Source organism: Peromyscus leucopus, chromosome 2, assembly GCF_004664715.2.
Source record: "Peromyscus leucopus breed LL Stock chromosome 2, UCI_PerLeu_2.1, whole genome shotgun sequence".
In the NCBI taxonomy this organism is placed as follows: Eukaryota; Metazoa; Chordata; class Mammalia; order Rodentia; family Cricetidae; genus Peromyscus; species Peromyscus leucopus.
The window spans coordinates 133,481,091-133,506,116 of record NC_051064.1 but is presented as its reverse complement, the minus strand read 5'-3'; the positions used below and the strand labels follow the sequence as shown (position 1 = coordinate 133,506,116).

The window sequence follows — 25,026 nt, the reverse complement described above, 5'->3', positions numbered from 1 at the left end:
CCTCACAGTTTCTATTTAAGCATCACACACTGACTTCCCTGTCCTCCCAAACACAGCACACCCCTTATGTTACCCTTGTGCAATATTATGACCTCCTTAGTTGGCATTTTATTTTATTTTGAGACAGCATCTCATGCAGCCTGGCTAGTCTTGAACCCCTGACAGTCCTGTTTCCATCTCCCAGGCGCTGGCACTGTAATGGTGTAGCGTCACACCTGGCTCATGTGCTTTATTTTTATTTTAATAAGGAGGGTTTTTTTAAAAAAATTATTTATGTGAAATAGAAAATATATTAACGCATAAATTATTTATGTGTATGAGAGTTTCGGCTGCATGCATGTCTGTGCAGCATTTGCATGCCTGGTGCCTGTGGAGGTCAGAAAAGTGCATCAGATCCACCTGGAACTGGAGTTACCCTGTCAGGCAGCTCCCAACCTCCTGTAACTCCAGCCCCTGCAGGATCATTATCCACTGGCCTCCATGGTCACCTGCACTCACATGCACACACCTACACACAGTTAAAAGTAAAAAAAAAAAAAAAAATGAAATTTTAAATTAAAAAATAAAAATTAAGAAATAAAAGAGATTGGGCTAAAAAAAAACCTAGTATAGTAGGAAAATGATTGTGGGAAAGAAAAGATGAAACAGGAGTCGGAGCTGGGGTGGGGGCTACCCCGGTGTCATGCTGCATCCCAGAACTGCCCCTCTCCCCACAGTGCGCCGCACCATCGTCAAGATCCCGTCCACCCTGGAGGTGGAGGTAGATGACGTCACCGCCTCCTCCCAGCACATCCACTTCATCAAACCGCTGCTGCTGAGTGAGGTCCTGGCCCAGGGAGGCCCCTTCCCAATGGCCACGGAGATCCTGGAGGTTCCTGAGGGCCCACCCATCTTCCTCAGCCCGTGGGCGGCCTCCCTACGCAAAGGCCAAAGGCTCTGCATCTACGGGCCAGCCTCGCCATCCTGGAGGGTGGTGGCCTCAAGCAAGAGCCGAAGAGTTCCCAGATACTTTTTTCTCTCTGGGGCCTACCAGGGCAAGCTGAGGCGGAGGCCAAGGGAGTTCCCCACGGCCTATGACCTTTTGGGTGCTCTCCAGCCAGGCCGACCCCTTCGGGTGGTGGCCACAAAAGACTGTGATGGGAACGAAGAGGAGAATCCTGGATTTTCTTTCCTGGCTGTGGGTGATCGGCTGGAGGTGCTGGGTCAAAGCCAGGTCTGCGGGACCCAGGGCCAGGACATAGATGTCTTGATATGTCAGCGTCTGAGTGAGCAGGCCGGGGAGGAAGAGGAGGAGTTGGAGGAGGAAGAGGAGGAAGTGGAGAGCAAAGAACAGATTCTGCTACCCCTCTACCTCTCTGGTAGCTTTGTGGAGGAGGTGACTGATGGCCGGCGCTATAGCCTAACAGATCTCACTGCCCAGTTCTCCCTGCCCTGTGAGGTCAAGGTGGTGGCTAAGGATGCCCGGCACCCCACTGACCCTCTGGTCTCCTTCCCGGGCCTGCGGCTGGAGGAGAAGCTCACAGAACCCTCTTTGGTGGTAGGCCTGGACTCCCAGCCAGAAATGTGCTTTGAAATCCCTCCCAGGTGGATGGACCTGATGGTAGCGGAGGTTGAGGAGCAGCCCGGGCAGGTGGCTGGGCCACTCTCTGTCGCTAGGGTGGAGGAACTGTCAGAAGCCTTTTACTACAGTCTCCGGAAGCTGCCAGCCCCTGAGAGCCAAGCGCCCCCGCCCAGGCCCCCAAAGAGCAAGGGTATCAGTGTGCAGAAGCAGATCATACAGAGCTGCAAAGAGGACAGTGTGCAGGTATGCATGGCCATTGGGAACCTCACGGGCAGGAAGGGTGGTGTGAAAGTATGCATGGGATCCCACGGGCAGGGAGGGGGTCACCTGTGGGGCTCACCCTGGGCCCTTTCCTTGCTTTTTGCCTGCCGTGATTCTCTCCCAATTGTATTGAACTTGCAGCTCATTAAGTTCTGTTCTTTGTACCAGTTGTTCCCACTCAGGCCTCATGATCCTAAAGTTGGTACAATTATCAGTATTTTATGATTGAGAAAATGAGGATTGAGACTCTGGCATGCCCCCAAAGTTGGAATTACTAAATGGAAGGCCTGAACTTGAGTGTGAACATTCTGACTCTAAGTTCCTGGTGCTTTTCTTGTCACCTGGCTGCCACTCCCAAGTGGAGCATCATCTGTTCTTCCAGTGGCTCTTAGGATGGCCTCCTGTCTAGTTTGTTTTCTGTGGCTGTGATAAAATGCCCTGAACCAAAAGCGACTTAGAGGAAGAAGGTTTATTTTAGTTCACAGTTCCAGGTTCCAGCCTGTCACTGCAGGGAAGTCACAGAGACGGGCTTGAGACAGCTGGCCAGGCCATGTCCAGCCTAGAGCAGAAAGCGTCTGATGCATGCATGCCTATGCCTGCTAGCCTTCTTGCTGACTTTCTGTCCTTTTACACAGTTCAGAGTCCAGCATAGGGAATGGTTGTCCAACACTGGTTGGCAGTCAAGACAGTCCCCCACAGACACACCCACAGAGCAACCTAATCTAGATAATTCCTCATCTAGACTCTCTGCCCAGGTAATTCTAGGTTGTATCAAATTGGCAGTTAAAACTAGCCTAGTTCCCAAATCTCTGATTGCCTGCTGGACACAGTGTTGAAGCCTCCAGCGGTTCCACATGGCATCCTTCATGAATTGATTCCAGTCTGGCATGCCTGGGCCACCTCCCACCACTTTGTATTCCCAGCTCCAGCCACAGAAGAAAGGCTCTGGGTTGGCACGTGGGTCTAGCATGGGTCACAGAATTCAGGTGACCCATACGAGACCTATACTAGGCCCGTGGCTATCGTTATTCCTCCTTCAGGCTTGGGGAAGGTTCTCCCCAAGCTGGCCCCGCTCTCTGTCATCTTACTGCTGTGGCCATAGCGTAGAGACATGTCACTTTCAGTCCTGTACTGTATGTAGTCTCTCTGCCTAAAGAGAGTTAGGCAGGATAAGGGGGCAGAGAGCAGAAATTCCGCGTCTCCAAGGCTGGTGGACCCTGTTAAATGAGCTAAGTGGAATCAAAGATGGGAGAGTGGGATGCAGGCTCAAGCTACCCCTCTGAGCATCTTTCTTAGTGGTAAACCCAAGAGGACTTCCCCCACAAGCCCTTGTGTTAGCCACTTCCTGTTTGTCTATAGCATGTTTACTTGGTGGCTCTTCTCACAGTGTCCCTCCTCTGCGTGGGCGCGCACACGCACACACACACACTCACACACACATAAGCACCAACATTCTCTTTACAGCAGAGATAACAGAGGCAAGTCACCAGAACTCATACAGCTAGGATGGGAGGACTGGGTTTGAACTCGGCCCGGACTGCACTGCCTATGTGCCTGAGTGACCTATCCAAAGTATGCTTTGTGAACTCAACAAGCATATTGTTTTGAGGCCTCAGGAGGCCTGAATTTATTATCGTGTAGCCATGTGGCAGTGGAAGTTAAAAAGATGAGTCCCGAGGAATTTCAGTCTCATGAGAGACTCCTGTCCCTGAGAAGCCTGACCCAGAAAAGCAGACAGTAAGTGGCACTGTCAGGGAAACTGTCTCACGGGCTTGACAGCTGATCCTTGTACCTTTTCTGATTTCTGGTCTTTTAGATTTTTTTGTCTTGTTTTCCTGCTCAGTCTCAAGTTATAGGACAACAGGAATCCTACCCACAGCCTGAACCCAAGGCGAAGACGACCTTGGAAGACCTCCCCAAGGACAAAGCAAATCTGTACAGCAAGATTCCTGCCCACGAGAAAGACCTTAAATCCAAAACCCAAACCCAGAATTCAGGTGAGTCCTTTGGCCCATCAAGTCCCTCTCCCACCTCTGCTAGCTCTGCCCGGGGGACCCTCCTGTGGTCCTAGTTTGAGAGAGATCCAAGCTTGTATGGAGTAGGTCAGGTGGAGAGGTCTTTCTCGCTAGACCCCACACCCTAGCAATGAAATGAGACCAGTCCCAGATACAAGGTCCTCCTATGACAATCAGGACAGAAAAATGGCTGCAGTGGTCAAGGAAAATGGACTGTGGCTTCTGGGCCATAGTTAACCACACCTTCCCTGTTCATGGGAGGAAACTGAAGAGGGGGAGGAACTTGCCTAAAGACAAGATTCTGAATAACCTAGACTTTCTTTTCTTCTTCTTCAGTGGTGGGCATGAAACCCAAATCCTCGAGCACACTCAACAAATATTCTATCATTGAGTCATACCCCCTGCCTGACCCAGATATGGATGACCACGACTATGAAGAAATTTGAGCCCTTTCAGAAAATCATCTAGGTGCTGGGGAGGCCACAGTTCCCAGCTGCTGCTGCACAGGGAGCTGGGATACCAGCTAACTCTTGAGAGACCTAGGGCAGTCTCCAGGGACTCAGACTCAGATGGGCATGGAACTGAAAATGGGACAGACACTATTCCTACCTTGCTGTAGAATTATCCTTCCCCATACTGTGAGTATGTATTGCTCTCATTGGCTAATAAAACGCTGATTGGCCAGTAGCCAGGCAGGAAGTATGGGTGGGTGACCAAACTAAGGATGACAGGGAGGAGAAGGGCAGAGTCAGGAGTCGCCAGGCAGGTGCCAAGGGAGCAGGAGATGAATGTAAAGGTATCCCTACATGGCAGAATGTAAATAAGGAATATGGGTTAACTTAAAATGTAAGCGCTAGTTAGTAATAAGCCTGAGCTATTGGCTGAGCATTTATAATTCGTGTAAGCCTCTGTGTGTTTGTTTGGGACAGGACAGGAAATGTCCAATTACACTGCCTCCTTTGGGTTCTAGAGGGTTCCTACCTCTGCCTGGTCCCAGAAGTTTGCATGTGATGCTCTTAGCCTTTAGAGCTTTAGTGTCCAGAGAAGCCATTTAAGTTCTGTCCACTCCTGTGCTTACCAGTTGTCCCACGACTAGGCGCAGAGAAAAATCAAAGGCCACCAGCTTCAGTACTGCCTGCCTCCTGGTAAAGGGAAGTCAGTCCTCCCGGCACCACCCAGTGTTCGCCACCTCCTTTGTCTGCTTCTGCAGTCCAGGCTGTGCCCAGCGGCAGACAGTATTCTCCATGTTGGTAGAACCCAGCTCATGGTAAATGGGCTTGTACAAATATAAATGTGAGAATTTGCCTCCAAGAACAAAACTTTCGGTAGGACTTTAGGTCTCAAAATCTGTTAGTGGAAGGAACTAAAAGAGCTAATTCACAAAGATGGAGGGACTGGAGACGGCTCAGTGATTAAGAGTCCTTTGCTGCTCTTGCAGAGGACCCAAGTTCAGATCCCAGCACTCCCATCAGGTGGCTCACAATTGCTTGTAACTCCAGCTCCGGGGCATCTACGACCTGTTTCTGGACTCTGTGGACACTATACTCATCTGCACAACCCTGCCCACCCCCACAAAAATAAGACACAATTAAAAAAATTTAAAGCTGGGCTTGGTGGTGTACACCTTTAATCTCAGCATTCTGGTGGAGGAAGAGGCAGGTGACTATCTGTGAGTTCAAGGCCTGATTGATCTACATATTTATTAAGGGAAAAAAAAAACAAGAAACTAATGGAGACCCAAAGCTGTGGAAATCTGGCATGCTTTTTAAAATAATTTATTTTTATGTGCATTGGTATTTTGCCTGCATGTATGAGGATGCCAGACCCCCTAGAACTGGAGCTACAGACAGTTGTGAGCTGCCATGTGGGTGCTGGGAACTGAACCCAGGTCCTCTGGAAGAACAGCCAGTGTGCTTAACCACTGAGTCATCTCTCCAGCCCCAAGGCATGCTTTGAGTGGTGCTGTAACATGGTTAAAGCTGCGAGGTGACTACCCAAGATCATTTCAGGCTAAAGCCCAGACTCAAAATGACATGCACTTCTGTATGAATAATTTATTAAGTCTTACCTGGGCACCAGACCCTTTAAAAACCATATCTAAACCTTGAGCTCTTGGAGAGAAACAGCAGCCTGATTTTAAAGATTAGGAAACAGGCTTAGCAACTGATGGTCTCAGGAGGTAGACCACCACAGTGGTTAAGGAGAAGGCTCCAAAAGGCAAAGTCTGGATTAGGTTCCCAGCAGACCATGTACCAAATGCCAGTTTCAGCCACTTGTTTCACTTTAGGCTTTAGTTTCAGGACATCTAAAGATTGTTTTAAGGATCAACTGATATATCTGCAAGGCATTTGGTACCTGTACTTGGCACTCACTGTTAGCATTGCTGGTAACCAAGCCAGACTAGCACAGTGCCACCCAGCTGTGTCTGCCATCCTGGTTTCCATGCTACAGTCTCATCATTTCCAGAGGTAGAGATAAAAGGACAAACACAAACCTTTGTCCATGTAACTACCAAGGTTGGTTTAGGCATGTTGGGTGAGGCCATCTGTCAGATCCAGGGAAATGTGGGAACTGAAAGCTGGTGAAGTCACAGGATTTAGCCCTAGGCCGCCAGAGAAGACAGCAGATAAATAGATGCTGAATTTACAGCTGCTGTGAGAAGACTGGGTCCAGTTTCTGATCGGATCCCAGGCACCTACTCCTGTGCATGCTCCTGAGTCTGCTCCTCTCAGGGCTGCCTGGACCTGTCTTTGCAGGTCCTCTGACCTTTATAACCTTGAATGGAGTTCTCCAGGTGGTTCCTACAGGCTGCTGGCCAGTCCCAACTATGGGTTTCTCATCCACCAGTTTCTACTGCCTCTCCCCTAGAAGCCAATGTTCCTTGTACTGGAAGATGCAGGGACAGACAGTAGAGAGAAGCAGTAAGATCTTGACAGAAAGTTCCTTCCTGGCTCTCAACTAGAGGGTAGATCAACATACAAGGTGCCTCTAGTTTTCACTTCCATATACAAGTTCAATCTTGGCACAAAAGGAGAGCAGAAAAGAGGGCTACCAGTTCCTAGGAAATAGGATTTCCAGGGCTTGGAGAGACAGCTCAGTAGTTAAGAGGACTGGGTGTTCTTGCAGAGGGCCCAGGTTTAGTTCCCAGCACCCATTCCACTGCTCACAACTGTCATCCAGTTCCTGAGATTCTGACCCTCTCTTCTGGTTTATGTGGGCTCTACATGAACATGGCACATATACATGGAGGCAAAATACTTATACATATGAAAAATAAAAAAAGGATTTCTGAGTAATCAGATGCTTCATTGTAGACAAAGGCAGCAATTTCTTAGCTTGGAAACTATGCTTAAAGGAATTACAGGGACTGGGGAGGTGGCCTAGTAGGTAAGGTGTTTGCTATATTGAGGATGATGGCCTGAGTTTGGATCCACAGCACCTACATGGAAGTTGGCCTAGTGGCATGTATTTGTAACCCTAACATTGGGGGGTGGGGCCCAGAGACAGGCAGATCCCAGGGGTTCACTGGGTAGCTGGTCTAGCTGAAACATCAAGTTCTAAGGTCCCAGAAATACATGGCTGAGGGAGATGCCTGGTGTCAACCTCTAGCCATACGTGCCTCCATGGGTAGATGTCCTCAGCCAGTGTCGGACTGCGCCTCAACACAAGCTGATTTTTCTGAGTAATGTCATTTGCTCGGGGAACCATCAGAGGACTTGTTTTCTTTCCCTCAACAAGCTGGACAAGTGGGAAGAATATTACAATGGGGCTGGGGATGCCCCTTGAGCAATGGCCTTCCAAGTGATGACTATACACCAGTGAGTTCCCTTGCGAACAGAAAATAAGTATCAGCACTTTTTGTTTTGAGACAGGTCTCATTGTGCAGCCTTGATTGACTTGGAACTAGTTATGTTAGACCAGGTTGGCTCCAAATTCAAGAGATCTGCTTGCCTCTGCCTCCCGAGTGCTGGGATTCAAGGTGTTGGTCAGTGTACCTGGCTCATTTCTACTTCTGAATGCTTTATAATGATAAGTATATTAATAGGGTAAACTTATGTAAAAGTTGCTAAACAAAATAGGGTACATGTCCAAACATTTTACCAATATGAAGTTTCTCCCAGCTACATTATCTTTTTTCTTTTAGGCTTGTGAAATCAACTGTACTAAAACAAAATAAAACCATTAATCCACACTAAATACTAATTCTTACTCTGGCCTTTCTCTAGGTAAGCTTAGTAAATGTTATTTTTCATGATGCCCCATTTCCCACTGCAGTCCTAAAAATTTCCCCAAGAGAAGGTTGAACACATGAAAGGTGACACTGGTAGTTTTTGTCTGTTTTTTGTTTTTTTAAGATTTATATATCTATTATGTATAGTGTTCTGCCTGCATGAACAGATCTCATTATAGATGGCTGTGAGCCACCAGGTGGTTGCTGGGAATTGAACTCAGCCAGTGCTCTTAACCTCTGAGCTATCTCTCCAGCCCCGACACTGGTAATTTCTAAGAGCATGGATCTTATTGGTGTTCCAATGTACTGAACACCTCATATTGGACTCCCAAACACATGCTCTTCTACCTGTGCAATGCAGCAGTTCTAGGGGCCGGAATTCCATACCACTCTCCTGCCTATGCTCTGTTTCTGACTACCAGTGCTCAGCAATCATGTGATCACTGAGAGCCATCAGGTGACCAGAAGTCAGGCCAGTCCACTGCAAGCCTTCTGGTACTTATCGACTATTGCTAGTACCTAACTAACAGTTTGGGATGTAATAGACACTGAACAACTTGTGTGTGTATGTGTGTGTGTGTGTGTGTGTGTGTGTGTGTGGGTGGGTGTGTGTGTGTGTGCGCGCAAGCAAATGCCAGGAAGCATTAGATCCCCAGAACTGGAACTACTATAGTTGTGAGCTGTCTGACATGCGTGTTTAGAAATGAACTCAGGCCCCCTTGGAAAAATAGCAGGTGCTCATAACCTACTAGGTCTCCCTACCCCCACCCCCTTTTTGTGAGACAAGATTTCTCTATGTAGTCCTGGCTGCCTAGAACCTGGTATGTAGATCAGGTTGGCTCAGAACTCAAGAGATCCACCTGTTTCCTGAAACAAGCCACTTAATTGCTAAGTTATTATTTGAATTCCATGGAAAGGCCCACCTAGAACCAAAGCTTTTTTTTACCTGGTAACTAGAGGAAATTGGAAATCTGTGAAAGTACCCTATCATACATCCCAGACTGGAACATGTTTTGTTTTTTGGTTTTTTGAGACAGGGTTTCTCTGTGTAGCTTTGGAGCCTATATCTTGGAACTCACTCTGTAGTCCAGGCTGGCCTTGAACTCACAGAGATCCTCTTGTCTCTGTCTCTCAAGTGCTGGGATCAAAGGTGTGCGCCACCACACCCGGCTGTCTTGTTTTTTCTTGTTCTCAGTAATCCCCTTTGTCTAAGAATGGATCCCTAACTATTAATATAACTGGTTAGCTGACCCTTACCTATGGTGTGGCTCTAACGACTCTGTCTAGCAAACCACCAGATGTTCACCATCAGCAATCAGGGTGAGAGCTCATTTAGAAGTGAGCAGTTATTTGCAGGTTCTACATTATGAATTCCATCCCCAAGTTAGTTTTCATCCAAGACATCATTTACCTTTGACTTCTGTGAACTCATTTCCTCTACCACAAGAACAGCCTCTGTGAAGTCTCTCAGCAGACAGCCAACTCAGTTACACGATCACATACTGTCAGCACCACCACTAAAGGCCCCAGTCGTCAGTGCTGCCAGGGGCTGAATAACCCTAGCCCAAGGTCTATTCATCATCCTTCATGGCAATGCCACATGCGCTGCACATCAAAGCCCTGAGGAGATAAGCCTGATGATCTGAGTTGGATCCCTGCAATGCACAGCAGAAGATGAGGGACTCTGTACACACAGAGAGGGAAAATATACCCCTGTAAATGTGAAAAACCAGTAACATCTCAAAAGCGATTACACCAAACTGTTTTATTAAACATATGGACATTTATATTACAAACAATGCAGTAACATTTCTTCCCCTCTGCCCTGTGAGGCCCCACACCAGAACCTCATGCTCACTTAAACCACTTTTAGCCGTGGGCAAGACAAGGGGAAGGAAAGTGCAATTTTGAAAGTAACACCACAGACCAGAGTGGGAAACAAAAATAGGCAGAAGGTAGTGGGTTCTTTTTGTGGCCTGTGGCCCTATTATTATTCATCACCTCAACAGGAAGCCTTTCAAGAACAGAAGCTCCCAAGCATAACGCAGTTCTGCCCTGCTCTCTGGGTTGTGTTCCTCTTTCAATCCCGTCCATCCAGCCTGGAGTCCTGACTAGCTTATCTGGAATCCCACCCTGGTTTACTTCCTTCTCAACTGTCTATTTCCTTTTGAACCTCTAAACAACAAAACAGAACAGCAGTGAGTTTCAAGAGGACATAGGATGAGACCTCCTCAATGAAAATTCTGTCCTAGAAGCCACTGGCCAAAACCTATAGAGCTGGAGACAACAGATGACAGAAAAACAGGAAACAGTTCAAGTACCTAATGAACTCTAGTTACTCTGCATCTGTAGATTTAAAGTGATCATCATCCACAGTAGAATAAATGTGCCCTTCATTGCACAGAAAATCCACTGCTTGCCTAGAAGGAAAAAAAAAGGAGGGGGGTCCCCATATTAAAATCAGTGCCTTTTGAATATAGCTAAATAAGCAGACGTCACTTGTTTTTCATTTCCTATCCTAACTAAGAATTACTCAGTGATTTTGTTCATAGAAGCCTCTTGCAGAGAAAAGCCAATTAAACCTCAGGATTGAGATTATCCATGCAGACAAGGGCTACCAGGGCTGCCTCAAGATCCCAGGCTCAAATTTCAAAAGGAATAGAGCTCCATTTAAAATGCCAATGTAGCTGACACAAGGACCCGAAGCCATAGTCAGCTTGCACATGAAATCCCTACTGTGTACAGGGGTCTAAGTCTGCCTTCCCTGCATTCAGGCCCCAGAATCACACTGAAATGCTTTTTGCCCTGCCTGTGGGCAGCAGAGAAACAGGAAGGGAAAGGTCATTCAGAAAGAGTAACTCCTCCAGATCCTCGGGTCCTCAGACAGTGACATGTTTAGTGACAGGCAGAATTTACCCAGTGATTCTTACCTTATCTCCAGTGACTCTGAGATGGGCACTATCTATCACCACTTTACAGCACAGGAATAGGAAACTGATTTGGGCATTTCTTTTCTATCTAGACGTACAATTTTTTCCCCAAGACAGGGTTTCTCTGTGTAACAAACAGCCCTGGCTGTCCTGGCACTTGCTCTGTAGACCAGACTGGCCTCAGACTCAGAGATCCACCTTCCCATGCCTCCCAAGTGCTTAGATTAAAGGCATGCACCGGCTAGGCCTATAATTATTAAATGGGCTTTTGTTTTGTTTTGAGACAGGGTCTCTTTATGTAGTCATGGCTGTCCTGGAACTTGCTATATAGACCAGGCTGGCCTCGAACTCAAGAACCCTGAGCACCATCTACTTATATAGTCCATCTCAGCTCACTGCAATGGAGCCAGGAGTCTGCTGCCTAAAACAGCAATCAGGTCAAAGCAGGACCGCCCAGTGCCTTCAGATCCAGAACACATCAGCAAGTGGTGCAACAGCGCCACCTCTATGTCCTTTGGAAATCTGTCATAGCTGATCAATTCCCCTCAACAGGCTGCAGTTGACCACTTTCCTTTCTTCTTTTGGTGCGGGTCTCATGCAGTCCAGGTTGGCTTTGAACTCCTGATCCTCTTTCAAGTGCTGAGACCACGGGTGAGTACCACCAAACCCAGCTCCAGCTTTACCTTTTACACTCACTTCTCATTATTAGCAAATAGACCAGTACAATTCTGGACCTCTAAGTCATGGACAGCAACACTTACTTGATTGAGGGTACAGGCATGTGTTGGAGCTGGTTCCTGAGATCCTGAAAGTTCAATCCTTCTGGTCTTGGGCAAGCCTTGATCAAATTCAGCACCTGACAGTTCAAATAACGACTTTAGCAACTACTCTGAATCAGTTTACTTAAGTAAACCTGAGTCCCTACATAAGCAAAAAGAAGGGCTGGAGAGATGGCTCAGGAGGAGCACTTGCAGAGAACCTGGGTTTGTAGCCTCTCTAGCCTCCACTGGTATCAGGCCATGTGGACACATGGACAAGAAAGGATGGACGGACACAAACACAGACACACACTAAAAGGGGGAGAGGGTGTTGGTGTGAAACAGGCACCAAGATAATTTAAATCATTTAAGCAGTAACAAAATATAGGCCTGCCTATGCTTCACAGGGGAAATAGGCATCTTACCTGGTTTTGGATCACAGTGAGGCCATTTGCTGGCATGAAGTTATTCCCACTGAAGTTTCCTGGCTCACCCATTCCCGGGTTGCTGATAGGTGGTTTCCCTGCTGAAAGCTGAATTAAGAACAAGTTCAGAACATTAGAAAAGCCTACTTCAAATAACTTGCTAATAAACAGCAAGACACAATTTAATGTTTTCCTAGAAACTGTTTATATAGGAAAGCTATAACAATAAACGTTTCAGAGAGGAAAGTAAAATAACCTCCTGAAGCACATAATCTCTCTCCCCTGAAAAGGATACTTCTGGCTTTGCGATTTCATGTGCAAGTTATGATTTCATTGAGAACCATTCAAGCAAGCACTTATTATGAATCATCACTGGGAGACAAAAGAACTTAGGCTTGCCTGCAGGTGCAATAAGGCTGTGGGTTCAATTCGAAACACGATGAAGAAAGGGGGCACAGTTGCTCCACCCTCTTTTTAGTAACTCCTTTCTCTGCCTACCACTATCAGGATTACCTCAAATACTCCTCTGAATCCAATTCTACCAAAGCCACCCATGACTTATCCATCAGCAGCTAGCAGCAGACACTGCTGACCATTGTCCCCTCCCCCACGACTTCTTCACACCAAATTCTCTGGCTTCCCAATTACTCAAACTGTACCTTCTCAGTACCATTCATTTGCCCCATCTCCAAAGGCTAACAAGTTCCCCTCAGGATCCCATCCCAGACCTCTTTCTTTCTTTTCTCTCTTTCCCTCTCTTTCTTTCTTTTTTTTTCTTTTTTTTTTGGTTTTTTGAGACAGGGTTTCTCTGTGTAGCTTTGCGCCTTTCCTGAATCTCGCTCTGTAGACCAGGCTGGCCTTGAACTCACAGAGATCCGTCTGCCTCTCCCAGACCTCTTTCTAGGCCACAAATCTTCACTACTGGTAGCCACCTAGGAATCAGAGACTTATGAATTAAATCTTTCTTTCCTCTCTAAGGTTGCTTTTCGATATAATTCACCTCAATCAGCAGACCCATTAGCAGAACTAATCCATCTTTGAGTCTCCATTCTTTTACTTTTCACAATTATTAATTTCTACCATCTATTAATCAGATTGACCCTCCTCACCCCAGTCTCCTGACTGACAGTTCAGGCTCAACCTCGCCTTTTGAACTCTAATCAATCCTCCCATTACTACAACTCCTAAGTTCTGGTCTTTATGTCCTCCTCACTTGAAAACTTACTAAGTGGCTCTCTCTGCTGTACAAAGGATATAAAACACTCTGACCAAGAATGCATGACTAACATCTAGTCAAAAGCTATACTTTTCCAGCTGTTTCTCCCCCAGTCTAGACAGCCCAGGCTGACTTCTCTCATCTGAGATCCACCTGCATCGGTCCTCAGGTGCTAGGACTACAGGCTTGTGTTACATGTGCCTTATCCACCAAGCCGAGCTCGTCTTTGCTTCCTTCTTGGCTTAGCCTGTGTACACAGAGGCCAGAGGCCAACCTCGACTGTCATTCCTCAAGTGTCACCCATTGTGTCCCCTTCTTCCCTTTTGGAGATAGGGCCTCTCACTGGCTAGAACTTGACAAGCATGCTAGGCTGGTTGGCCAGTAAGCTCCCAGACACGCTCCTGTTTTTGCCTCTCGGCACTAGGATTACAAGCACATGCCACCATGTCCTGATTAAAACAACAACAACAAAAACAAAAACCTTTAAAAAAAACATTTGTGTGTGTGTTGTGTGGGGGACATTGCATGCTATGGCACGTATATGGAACACAGAGAACAGTTTTCTCCTTTGATCATGTGGGTTTCAGGATCAAACTCAAGATAGTTAGGTTGGCCATTTGCCTTTACCCTTCATTAGTCCATGTTCTGCTTTCCCCCAAAGGTTCTTGGGGTCAAATTCATGTCCTTAAGCACTATATCAAATGAGCCAACTAACCAATCACTTGGCTTCAGCTTTTGACCCTCCCCAACTGTAACAGCAACTGCTATTTCCAATACATGTCCCTTCATCTTTGCAGTACATTCTTTAAGTGTTATCTCTACTGCACTGAATGACAGAGCAGCAAATCTATCCTGTAAGGTTAAAGCATTAGTACATTATCCAGTCAACAAACGTTCATTAAATGTCCACGTTTGAGATGCTATTATAATGTAGAGCCTAGAAGCAAAAGCTATCTAGTTTGAGAATTTTTGCTCAGCTTTCTTGGAAGTACTAGGTGAGAAAGAACACAAAACTCTAGGAAACAATGAGTGTCTCATTTAGACTTAAAAAAAAAAAAAAGGCAAAGCTCAGGGAGAAAATGTTCTGAGGACCTAAGTAAATTTTTTTTTTTTTGGGGGGGATTTATATGTGGTGGTGTGTGTTCAATATTCTAAACATAATGAAATAAAGCCAGAATAGAATAGCTTCTATGGGGCTGGAGAGATGACTCAACAGTTAGAGCCCTTTCAGCTCTTCCAGAGGACCTGAATTTGGTTCCCAGCATGTGTTAGGATACTGCCGCTCCTCCAGCTGTGTGGCCACACATGTGCAAGGGGTCTTATATCATCAATGCAGTGTGTAATCACGCAATCTGCGTATGAGTGGCATAGCTCCGTTAAGCCCACCTGCACCTTAAAAACCCGAACACAGAATCCTCCTCTCTCCTGACCCCCCACCCCTCTTTGCAAGTGCTTCTTCCCCAGGCCTGGTTCTTTTGTCCCCGTCCCCACCCCAATAAAGCTCTGATACTGGGTTTTGTCGTGGCTCGTGACCCTTCAGCACAGTAACCAGTACCACCTATCATTTTTAAAAACAGCATGCATGCCAGGTGGCAAACAACTGCTTATAACCCTACTTGCAGGGGATCCCATGCTCTCTTCTGGCCTCTGAAGGTACCCTCACACAATCACATACATTTACATAAACACATGTAAATAAATACAAATAATAACGTTTGTTTTCCCAGAAAAGGGAAAAAGCTGACTGCAGCTCACCTGGTTGTTGGATTTGCTGAGCATCATGTGTGAATTGACCACCTCCAGCATATGTGCAGTGAACTCATTCATATCTTCCAGGGGAATGATCTTAAAGGCTACCAAGCTCTTCTTGTTCTATTAAAGAAGAAAATGTAAGCAGAAGACAAAAATATTCAAGTCATTTTCTGGACAAACCACTGGCTTTTCCCCTTAGCTGTATTTTTTCAATTTTGGGGAAAATGCCTGTAACATACTGTGTACGTGAGGGAGGTCAGAAGACAGACCTAGGTGTTGGTCTTCACTTCCCACCTCAAGATAGACATGCTTTTCCAGTAATGACAGTCTGTGTTGGAGAGGATGCAGAGCAAAGGGAACACTCCTCCACTGCTGGTGGGAGTGCAAACTTGTACAACCACTATGGAAATCAGTATGGCGGTTTCTCAGAAAACTGGGAATCAATCTACCTCAAGACCCAGCCATACTACCCTTGGGCATATACCCAAGGAATGCTCAATCATAACACAAAGATACATGCTCAACTATGTTCATAGCAGCACTATTCCTAATAGCCAGACCTGGAAACAACCTAGATGCCTGTCAACTGAAGAATGGATTAAGAAACAATAGAGTACTACTCAGCAGAGAAAAACAATGACAGCATGAAATTTGCAGGCAAGTGGATGAAACTAGAAAATATCATCCTGAGTGCAATAACCCAAACCCAGAAGGACAAACATGGTATGTACTCACTCATAAGTGGACACTAGATATAAAGCAAAGAACAATCAGACTGCAACCCACAGAACCAGGGAAGCTACACAGCAGGGGGGAGCCTAGAATGACTGTGGCTTATAAGTTTTGGTATTACTCAATCAGTGGGCAAGCCTCGGTGAAACATTTCACTATTAGGATAAGAATTTGTACTTTATCAAGCTGATAATATAAACAAACCAACAAATAAAAAAGACAGAGGCGGTTTTCCTATTATATTCACCTGACTAGGTAGGTCCACAGCTTCTAGGGATTCTGTCTCCCAACTCTCCATGGGTGCATTACAGAGGCTGCTGCTATGCACCTGGCTTTTACACAGCTCCTGGTGATTTTAACTCAAGAACTCAAGGTCCCTCACACTTGAAAATTTATCTGCCTCTGCCTCCTGGGTACTGAGAATAATGGTATGTGCCACCACATGTGGCTTCAATGTCTGTTTAAAGATAAAAACTTAGCTACTTCGACCGGTGTGCGCACACCTTAATCCCAGCACTTGGAGCAGAGCACGGATCTCTGTGAGTTCGAGGCCAGCCTGGCTACCAATGAGTCCAGGAAAGGCAAAGCTACACAGAGAAACATGTCTCGAAAAAAAACCAAAAAAAAAAAAAAAAAAAAAAAAAACTTAGCTACTTCCTCTCAATGAAGAGAACAAAATATCTTCCCATTGAATGTATTTTCCTAATGACATAAATTCAGAAATGCTTCATGTAAAAAATAAAAAAAAAAATTTTTTTTTTTGTTTGGAGACAGGGTTTCTCTGTTTAACAGCCCTGGATATCCTGGAACCCACTCTGTAGACCAGGCTGGCACTGAACTCAGAGATCTGACCGCCTCTGCCTCATGAGTGCTGGAATTAAAGACATGCATCACCACCACCTGGCAGGAAACTTTTTTGTTGTTTTTGAAGCCAGGTCTTACTATTAACACTGGAACTTGAGCCGGGTAGTGGTGGCGCACACCTTTAATCCCAGCACTCGGGAGGCAGAGGCAAGCAGATCTTTGTGAGTTTGAGGCCAGCCTGGTCTACAAATGGAGTTCCAGGACAACTAGGACTGTTTGTTACACAGAAAAACTGCCTGGAATAAAGTAAACAAAACAAAACAAAAACACTGGAACTCATTATCTAGGACCAGGCTGGCCTTGAACTCAGATCTGCTTGCCTCTACTTCCCAAGTGCTGGGGTTAAAGGCCCGTGCCACAATGTCCTGCTTTGTGCCAATATCTTAAAGCAACCATCTTTTAAAATCTAAAGATGAGTATATTCGTGTTCATAACTACAGGCATTTGCATGCCATAGCTCATATGTGTAAATCAGAGGACAATCTTGAGTGTTGGTCTAGCCTTCTACCTTGAGACAGGTTCTCTTCCTGTTCATCAATGTGTATGTCAAGCCAGCCTGCTTGTGAGCTTTCCAGGACCTGTCTCCCCCTCCTTTTTCTCCATGAGAGTGCTGAGGTTATAGGTGTGATTTCCAAGTCTGGTGACTCTGGTTTCTTTGGTCCAGAGGACACAAACTGAGGTCTTCACCCAAGCCACGCCCAGCCTGGGAAGCTGCCGTCTGACCTCACCTGGAAGGACCTGAGGTGGCCGGCCACTTTCACGTACGTTTCCGGAGGAACCACGGTGTTCTCACCGCTGGCATCCTGACAGATAAAATACAAACACATCACTACGTCTTTTACTTACTTTTGATTTTTTTGATAAGGTCTCATGTAACACAGGTTCAACTTCAGACTTAATACACGGCCAAGGCTGACCGTGAACTTCTGATCTTCTTGCCTCTGTCTCCCAAGTACTAGAGCACAGGCCTGCTTTGCTGCCATACCCAGCTTATTTGGTACGGGAACAGAACGCCCAGTTCTTTTGCTACTGTCTGTTTTAAGGTGTGTGTGTGACTGGGTCCTCTAAATTAAATAAGTAGTCCAGCTATTCTGGAACTATTAACTCACAATCGTCTAGAACTTACAGCAATCCTTCAGATTCAGCTAACTTAATGGAGTATAAACAGGCATGAGCCACCACACCAGACTAATCAACAGTCTTTTTTTTTTTTTTTAGCGTGGGTGCCGAGAATTGAACTCAGGTCCTCTGGAAGAGCAACCAATGCTCTTAACTGCTGAGTCATTCCTGCATCCTGTCTGGTCAACACCCTTAAACTAAATCTTAGTACACATCTTTGTCTCCTTAATATAAATTCCTGAAAGTAGATTTGTAGGTCAACACTTTTTTTTTTTTTTGGTGTTGTAAGACAGGTCGTGTGTGTGTGTGTGTGTGTGTGTGTGTGTGTGTGTGTGTGTGTGTGTGTAGTCCTGCCAGTCCTGGAACTTGCTCTGTAGGATCAGCCTGGCCACGAACTCAGAGATTCACCTGCCTCTGTCTCCCAAGTGCTGGAATTAAAGGTTTGCATCACCACGCCCAGCAAGGTCAATTTTTTTTATTTCAGTACATGAGGTAAAATTATCTTTATTATACTAAGGGAGTGCTTTCAGTAAACAGGGTGAGAGCTTTGGTTAAAATGACATCAGCAATCACATGTTCATACTCATACTGTATCAATTGGTTCTGCTATAGTAGCCATTTCCTTATTAAATAAAAAAAAAAAAAAAAAAAAAAAAAGAAATGACAAATCAACAAATGGTTATTTTCTAGATGTCACAAACACAGGGCTAGGACTACTCTGACCCAAATTAGAAACTGTCACTCATTTCCAATGCTTACTAAGTCTGGCCTGTATCATTACTGCCATTTTTATCTGGTCCTTTATAAATGACCTATGTATCTGTCTCTGCTCATTGTCTAAGGTGTAGTACTTGTTTTTACTTTGCAGAGCTTTTTATTAAACTCTTTCAGTATGTCCCAGTATGCTTCCCATTCATTTAAGCAGTATTTATTCAAGGCCCACTGTGTGATAGACACTATTCTAGGTGTTAGGGACAGTGATGACCAAAAGAAAATGCTTTTCTCAGAGAATTTACTTTTTACTGTCTTCTGTCACTCGCCTTTAAATCTTACACAGTATTTTAGGTGGTTTTAAATTTTTATGTGGTCAAATCTATTGCATTCTCATCTTTGGAGTTACCTTTGGTATTTTGCTCATGTATTTTTACACTAAGAAAATGCTTCAAAAGGTTAAACTGAAAAGCTGAACATCCAAAGTCCCGAAGTAGTTCACCTTGATACAAGACACTTACATCTGTGTCAACCCACTGGCGAACATCCATGGGTGCAGCAGTCATATCATCTATTTTATAAACAATATTGGTCGGAGCCTTCTCTGCATGTCTGATTATTCCCACAATAGTGACCTGATTAGAAAAAGAAAACAAACAAAAATGTCTGATTTTCCTGAAAACCAAAGCAAGATGTACATATAAACACAATCAATTAGAAAAAAAAAATTTCTTGAGATAGTCTCACTATGCAGCCCTGCCAGGCCTAAAGCTTGTTTCAAGGACCTGACTGGCCTCACATTTGTGGTAATTCTCCTGCCTGCCTCTTGAGTGCTGAGATTACAGGTGTGAGGTACCATGCCCAGTCCAAAAATTTATCAGTTTTTATTTATCTGAGTGAGCAAGGCTTGTTGTAGAATATTATTTCAAGATATATTACATTTGTTTATGCTGTGGAACATTTATTTAATGATGCAAAGATGTGTTACATTCTTTTATATTGCATTTGTTTAGTCTGTGAAGTTGTGTTACTTTGCCTGTCTAAAACACCTGACTGGTCTAATAAAGAGCTGAACAGAGCCGGGCAGTAGTGGCACATGTCTTTAATCCCAGCACTCAGGAGGCAGAGGCAGGTGGATCTCTGTGAGTTCAAGGCCCACCTGGGCTACAGAGTAAGTTCCAGGAAAGGTGCAAAGCTACAGAGAAACCCTGTCTCAAAAAAACAAAAAAATTAATAAATAAATATAATATAATGCCTTATTAGGGGTTGGGGATTTAGCTCAGTGGTAGAGCACTTGCCTAGAAAGCGCAAGGCCCTGAGTTCCGTCCTCAGCTCCAAAAAAAAAAAAGCTAAACGGCCAATAGCTAGGCAGGAATGTTGTTTGACTCACAGGTGGTCTTTTAATAAGAAACCCAGAACCAAATACCAGGGTGAGCTGGACGGTGGTCGCGCAAGCCTTTAATACCAGCACTCGGGAGGCAGAGCCAGGCGGATCTCTGTGAGTTCTAGGCCAGCCTGGGCTACAGAGTGAGTTCCAGGACAGCCAGGGATACACAGAGAAACTATGTCTTGAAAAACCAAAAACAAACAAACAAATAAACAAACAAAACCACACAAATGTCAGGGTAAAAGTTGAAAGGTCAGAGAAGCAGAGCAGCCAACCACTAGTTCTTACCACTACAAAGGTAAGACCAGCCTAATTGTCATCACAGAACCTTCATCCAGTAACTGATGGAAGCAGATGCAGAGATCCACAGCCAAGCACTGGGCTGAGCTCCAGGAATCAAGTTGAAGAAAGGAAGGAGGGATTATACGAGCAAGGGAGGGTCAAGATCACAACGGGGAAACTCACAGAGCCAGCTGACCCAAGCTCACAGACTCCAGACCGACGGCTAGGGAACCTGCATGGGACTGACCTAAGCCCTCTGCATGTGAGTGACAGTTGTGTAGCTTGGTCTGTTTGTGGGGCCCCTAGCAGTGGGACCAAGATCTGTCTCTGACACATGAGCTGGCTTTTTGGAACCTATTCCCTACAGTGGGATGCCTTGCTCAGCCTTGATGCAGGGGGAAGCTTGGTCCTGCTGCTCAACTTGGTATGCAACACTTTGTTGACTCTCATGGGAGGCCTTACCCTTTCTGAGGAGTGAATGGGGTGTGCGCGTGCGCATGGTGTAGAAAGGAGGTGGAGGGGAGGGAACAGGATGAGATGAGGGAAGGGAAACTGTGGTTGGTATGTAAGATATATAAAAAAAAATTTAATTAAAAAAAAAAGAAAGAAAGAAAAGAAAAGCTGGCTAGGTGCCTGAAGAGATGGCTCACTGGCTGCCCTTCCAGAGGTCCCGAGTTCAATTCTCAGCAATCACATGGTGGCTCACAATCATCTGTAATAAGATCTGGTGCCCTCTTCTGGCATACATAATAAATCAATAAACCTTAAAAAAGAAAAGCTGGCTAGAAACAAGCCAAGCTAAGGCCAGGAACAAGTTTCTGTGTGTAGTTATTTTGGGAGCTGGGTGGAGGGCCCCACAAAGAGTAGAGAGTCAACAGAGTAAAAAATAACCAACAATGGCTGGGCGGTGGTGGCGCATGCCTTTAATCCCAGCACTCAGGAGGCAGAGCCAGGCGGATCTCTGTGAGTTCGAGGCCAGCCTAGGATACAGAGTGAGTTCCAGGACAGGCACCAAAGCTACACAGAGAAACCCTGTCTTGAAAAACCAAAAACCAAACCAAACCAAACCAAACAACAACAAAAACAAAAAGCAAACAAACAAAAAAGCCAAGCATGGTAGTTCACACCTTTAATTCCAGCACTGGGGAGATAGAGTTGGAAGCCAGCCTGGTCTACAAAGTGAGCTCCAGGATAGCCAGGGCTGTTACACAGATGAAACCCTATCTCAAAAAACCAAAAAATAAAAAATACTTTTTAGAAAAATATAGTGATTACTGTTGGGTTACATGTGTCATGATGCAGATGTTAGAGGATATATTAGGACACTAGTCCTTTTTCCAATGTAGGACCTGGAGACTGAACTGAGAGCATCAGACTGTGCAAAAAGTCCAAGAACTTTTATCCAGAGCATGTTACTGGCTATATACTTTTAAACTTAGCAAGTCTTTTGCCCGTCGCCCCCCCCCCCACTTTTGTGTGTGTGTTTATTTTTTTGGGGGGGAGGGGGGAGGTTTAAGACAGGATTTCTCTGTAACAGCTCTTGCTGTCCTGGAATCACTCTGTAGCCCAGGCTGGCCTGGAAGGATACTGGGATCTTATCTCTGGTCCTCATGCTTGGACTGCCATCTTTCCAACCCCTGATTTCTTATAACTAAGTGTTTCTTCCACACAATTTTAAATACCTGTGAAATCTCAACATTCCCAATTTTGAACACTTCATCAGTCAGAGTAGCAGAAAGCAGCTGAGATATGGTACAGGGCACAATGTGCTGGGCTCGGACTCTCTGAAAAGGAAAAGTATGCATAAAGTCAACCCTAGAGATAACATTGTCACTTAATATTTGCTATGTGCCAAGCACTTTGAATGTTCAAAACCAAATTCTCCTTACTTCAGAGATAGAAAACAAGGTCAGAAAATTAACACATACTGCATTTGATTCCTCTGCCTCTGCCATCCAAAGTGCTAAGATTCAAATTGTGTGCCACCACACATGGCAAATGCCACACTTTTAAATTCAAATCCATACTGATCTGATGCTAGAACTCCAGGTGATGTTTGCATTATACTGTGGGTTCACAAAGAAAAGGCCAAACTAGAGCAGGACAACACAGGACGCCCGCCTTCAGAACAAACCTTTCAGTGTTCAAGGTCAGCCTGGTCTACAACCCTGTCTTGGGGTTGGGGGCAGAAAGAACACATATCAGATATAGCAAGAGCAAGCTGTTCAAGACACCACTGAGGTGACAAGAGTTTTGTGTAAAGGCCTGAGAAAGAACAAGCAAAAAAAGAACTTAGGAGATGTTCAGGTTTCCTGATAAAACAGATGGCCGTCTCTGTAGAAAAATGGGGTGAGTTTAGCCTCACAGGCCATCTTAAAAGAGCAGAGTAAGACACAGTGAGCAAAAGAGCATTTAATGAAGACACACAAATCACCTCTCAGAGCTGGGCTGTTTTTGGTTTATTGAAACAGGGTTCCTGTGTAGACCTGGCTGGCCTCAAACTCAGAGATCTACCTGCCTGTCTCCCAAGTTCTGGGATTAAAGAAAGGTGTGCACCATCCCTTCCACACAGCAATGTAACTTTTATTTTGCCTATCACTGGTGTGAAGTAGTCTGAGTGACACACAGATGAGTAAAGGAGCCAGGAATGGTATCATGGCTACAGGTGCAATTACTTAGAAGGCTAATACAACGTATGGGTCCGTACACCATGTACATGTCTGGTATCTGAGGAAGCTAAAAGAATGTCACATCCCCTGGGATGGTCGTTACAGATGGTTGGATGCCAGAATCAAGCCCAGATCCCCTGGAAGAGCAGCCCTCCAAAATAATAAACAAGTAAGCAAGCAAGTAAGCAAGCAAGTAAGCAAGCGGGGGATGAAGGAAAGATGCAGTCCAGTGGTGTAGCACTGGCTTAATGAGTCCAGGCCTTCAATGCTTGTCTAGGACTGCAGGAGAAAAACAGAAGGAGGACAGGCATGCGGGAGGAGGGTTGGTACTTGAGATGCATGCGGCTGAGGCAGTCGAGTGCCTCAACATGCAGAAGCCCTGAGAGTCCACAGAACTACAATGGTGTATGTCTACAATCTCAGCACTTGGGAAGAAGAGGCAGATCATCAGCTACCTAGTGAGTTCAATGCCAGCTTGAACTGCAGAACACAGAAATAAATATATAAGCAAATTTAAAAAAATAATAACGAGTTGCTGAGCCAAGTGGTAGACACCTGAAATCCAGCACTCAGGACAGGTAAATAGGACCGATCGCCACCAATTCATGGTCTCCACAGAGTTAAGTGCCAGGCTACCCACAGCTAGTGAAAGCTTGTCTCAAAATTAAAACAAACAAAACATCACACAAGACAAGCTTTCAACTCAACACTATTTCTGACTTTGCAGAAGCACTAATGTAAATAACAAAACCTCATGCTGCTACATTACAGAATGAAATGCCCTATGTGAGAATCTAAAAGAAAAACATTTACCGGTAATTTCAACCTTCAGAAACAGACAGGATGGTTCCCAGCTATCTGGGAAGCTGAGGCAGAAAGGCAGGAAGATCACTCCAGCCCTATGGGTTCAAAGCCAGCCTGGGTAACAGAGGTAGATCGCACTTCAAAAAAAATTAAAAAAGGGTAAAGAACAGGTGAAGGGCAAACATTCAGTCAGTCTCCTCCAAGGACTACCTGCCGCTCCAGTCCCAGTTAGGGATGGAGCCTGGTGGCACACGCTTTTGCTCCCAGCACCAGAGTCAGAGGCAGGTGTATCTCCGAGTTCCAGGTCATCCAGGGCTATATTGTGGGCCTGTCTCCAAAACCAATACCCCAAACTCTCAGTCTCATACAAGGGATATGTACAGGGCAGGAAAAGCAGAGCAGATTAAAGATGACAGTGTTCTTCCTGTTAGACATCAACAGGAAATAACTCAAAGTCTGTCCGGAGCACAGTGGACTCTTGCCGTCCAAGGACGTAGCCGTCCCAACTGTGGCCTGAGGGCTGACAACAGAACCATGTTAACTCTGTGGAAAGCACTAGGACCAGGAGAGGAGGCCCGGCCGACCCCGGCACACCCGCCACGCGACGCTTTAGCAAAAAAAAAAGGATCTCTCTCTTTACACCGTCTATCTACGGGGCAGATAACGGACAGCTTGTGTGCAAGTTCGAGTGCGCCACCCTCCCTCCCGCACGTCCTCTCACGGACGAGTCAGGAACGTCGGGAGGAAACAGATGAGCACGGAGCCGTCCCGCTACGTACCGACTTCTTCTCGGCCTGCGACGGGGTGGGCGAGCCGAAGCCGCCGGGGGACTGCGTGTAGCCGCCCGCTCCGCCGTAGCTGGAGCCGCCGAAGCTTTCGAATCCGCCTGGACGTGGGCGACGACAGTTCTCAGCGTCCGCGCGGCGCCCCGCGGGCTCCCTCGGTGTCCCCCGCCCCAGCCTTCACGCGTCGCCGCGGCGGCCCTGCCACCCCCCGGCCCCGGCCCGGTCCCGACCCCCGCGCGCCGCTCCCCGCCTCCTCCCCCGCGCGCCCGCCATTACTATTCCACATCCTGGTCTTTTCCTGGGAGGGAGCCCGTGGGATATGCGGTCCCGAGGGCTCTGTGGACACTTCAGAACTCGGCGCCGCTCCGGCGTGGCGGCGTTGTATCTACTTTACACACTGGCGCCACAAACTCCTTCCCGCGAAGGGCGAGCCAATCAGCGCCCAAGACACTTCTCGTCCCAGCCAATCAGGGCTCACGACTCTTCCGCTTTTTCCGGTATCGGGGCCGCGCTTCAGAAAAGCG

The 25,026-nt window shown here is 46.1% G+C and overlaps 2 protein-coding genes across 4 annotated transcripts in view; one reads left to right on the top strand and one right to left on the bottom strand.

Moving 5' to 3' along the window:
• Themis2 (thymocyte selection associated family member 2) overlaps positions 1-4,524 on the top strand; it is a 20,094-nt gene extending 15,570 nt beyond the window's left edge. For 2 of the 3 annotated variants that reach the window (XM_037203022.1, XM_037203021.1), the window contains exons 4-6: positions 717-1,804; positions 3,639-3,819; positions 4,174-4,524. In XM_037203022.1, the coding sequence (XP_037058917.1) occupies positions 717-1,804; positions 3,639-3,819; positions 4,174-4,283 (1,379 nt within the window). In that variant the 3' untranslated portion in view covers positions 4,284-4,524. The remainder of the gene's footprint in view (positions 1-716; positions 1,805-3,638; positions 3,820-4,173) is intronic. The other variant, XM_028888123.2, reaches the window with a different exon arrangement.
• A 5,290-nt stretch (positions 4,525-9,814) lies between these two features.
• Rpa2 (replication protein A2) lies at positions 9,815-24,864 on the bottom strand. Its single transcript, XM_028888163.2, has 9 exons — positions 24,779-24,864; positions 24,497-24,603; positions 21,927-22,028; positions 19,097-19,210; positions 17,474-17,548; positions 15,153-15,269; positions 12,182-12,289; positions 11,760-11,854; positions 9,815-10,488 (listed from the first exon to the last, which is right to left on the bottom strand). Exons 1-9 carry the CDS (start codon positions 24,786-24,788, stop codon positions 10,404-10,406), a joined length of 813 nt encoding a protein of 270 aa, XP_028743996.1. The 5' UTR covers positions 24,789-24,864; the 3' UTR covers positions 9,815-10,403.
• Positions 24,865-25,026: the final 162 nt, after the last annotated feature.

Excerpts from the sequence above, each read along its gene's own strand:
- Rpa2 (XM_028888163.2), bottom strand. Across the intron at positions 17,549-19,096 it reads GCCAGTGGGTTGACACAGAT|GATGCCAGCGGTGAGAACAC; the intron begins GTAAGTGTCTTG and ends TTTATCTGTCAG. Across the intron at positions 12,290-15,152 it reads TCAGCAAATCCAACAACCAG|CTTTCAGCAGGGAAACCACC; the intron begins GTGAGCTGCAGT and ends TTCTTAATTCAG.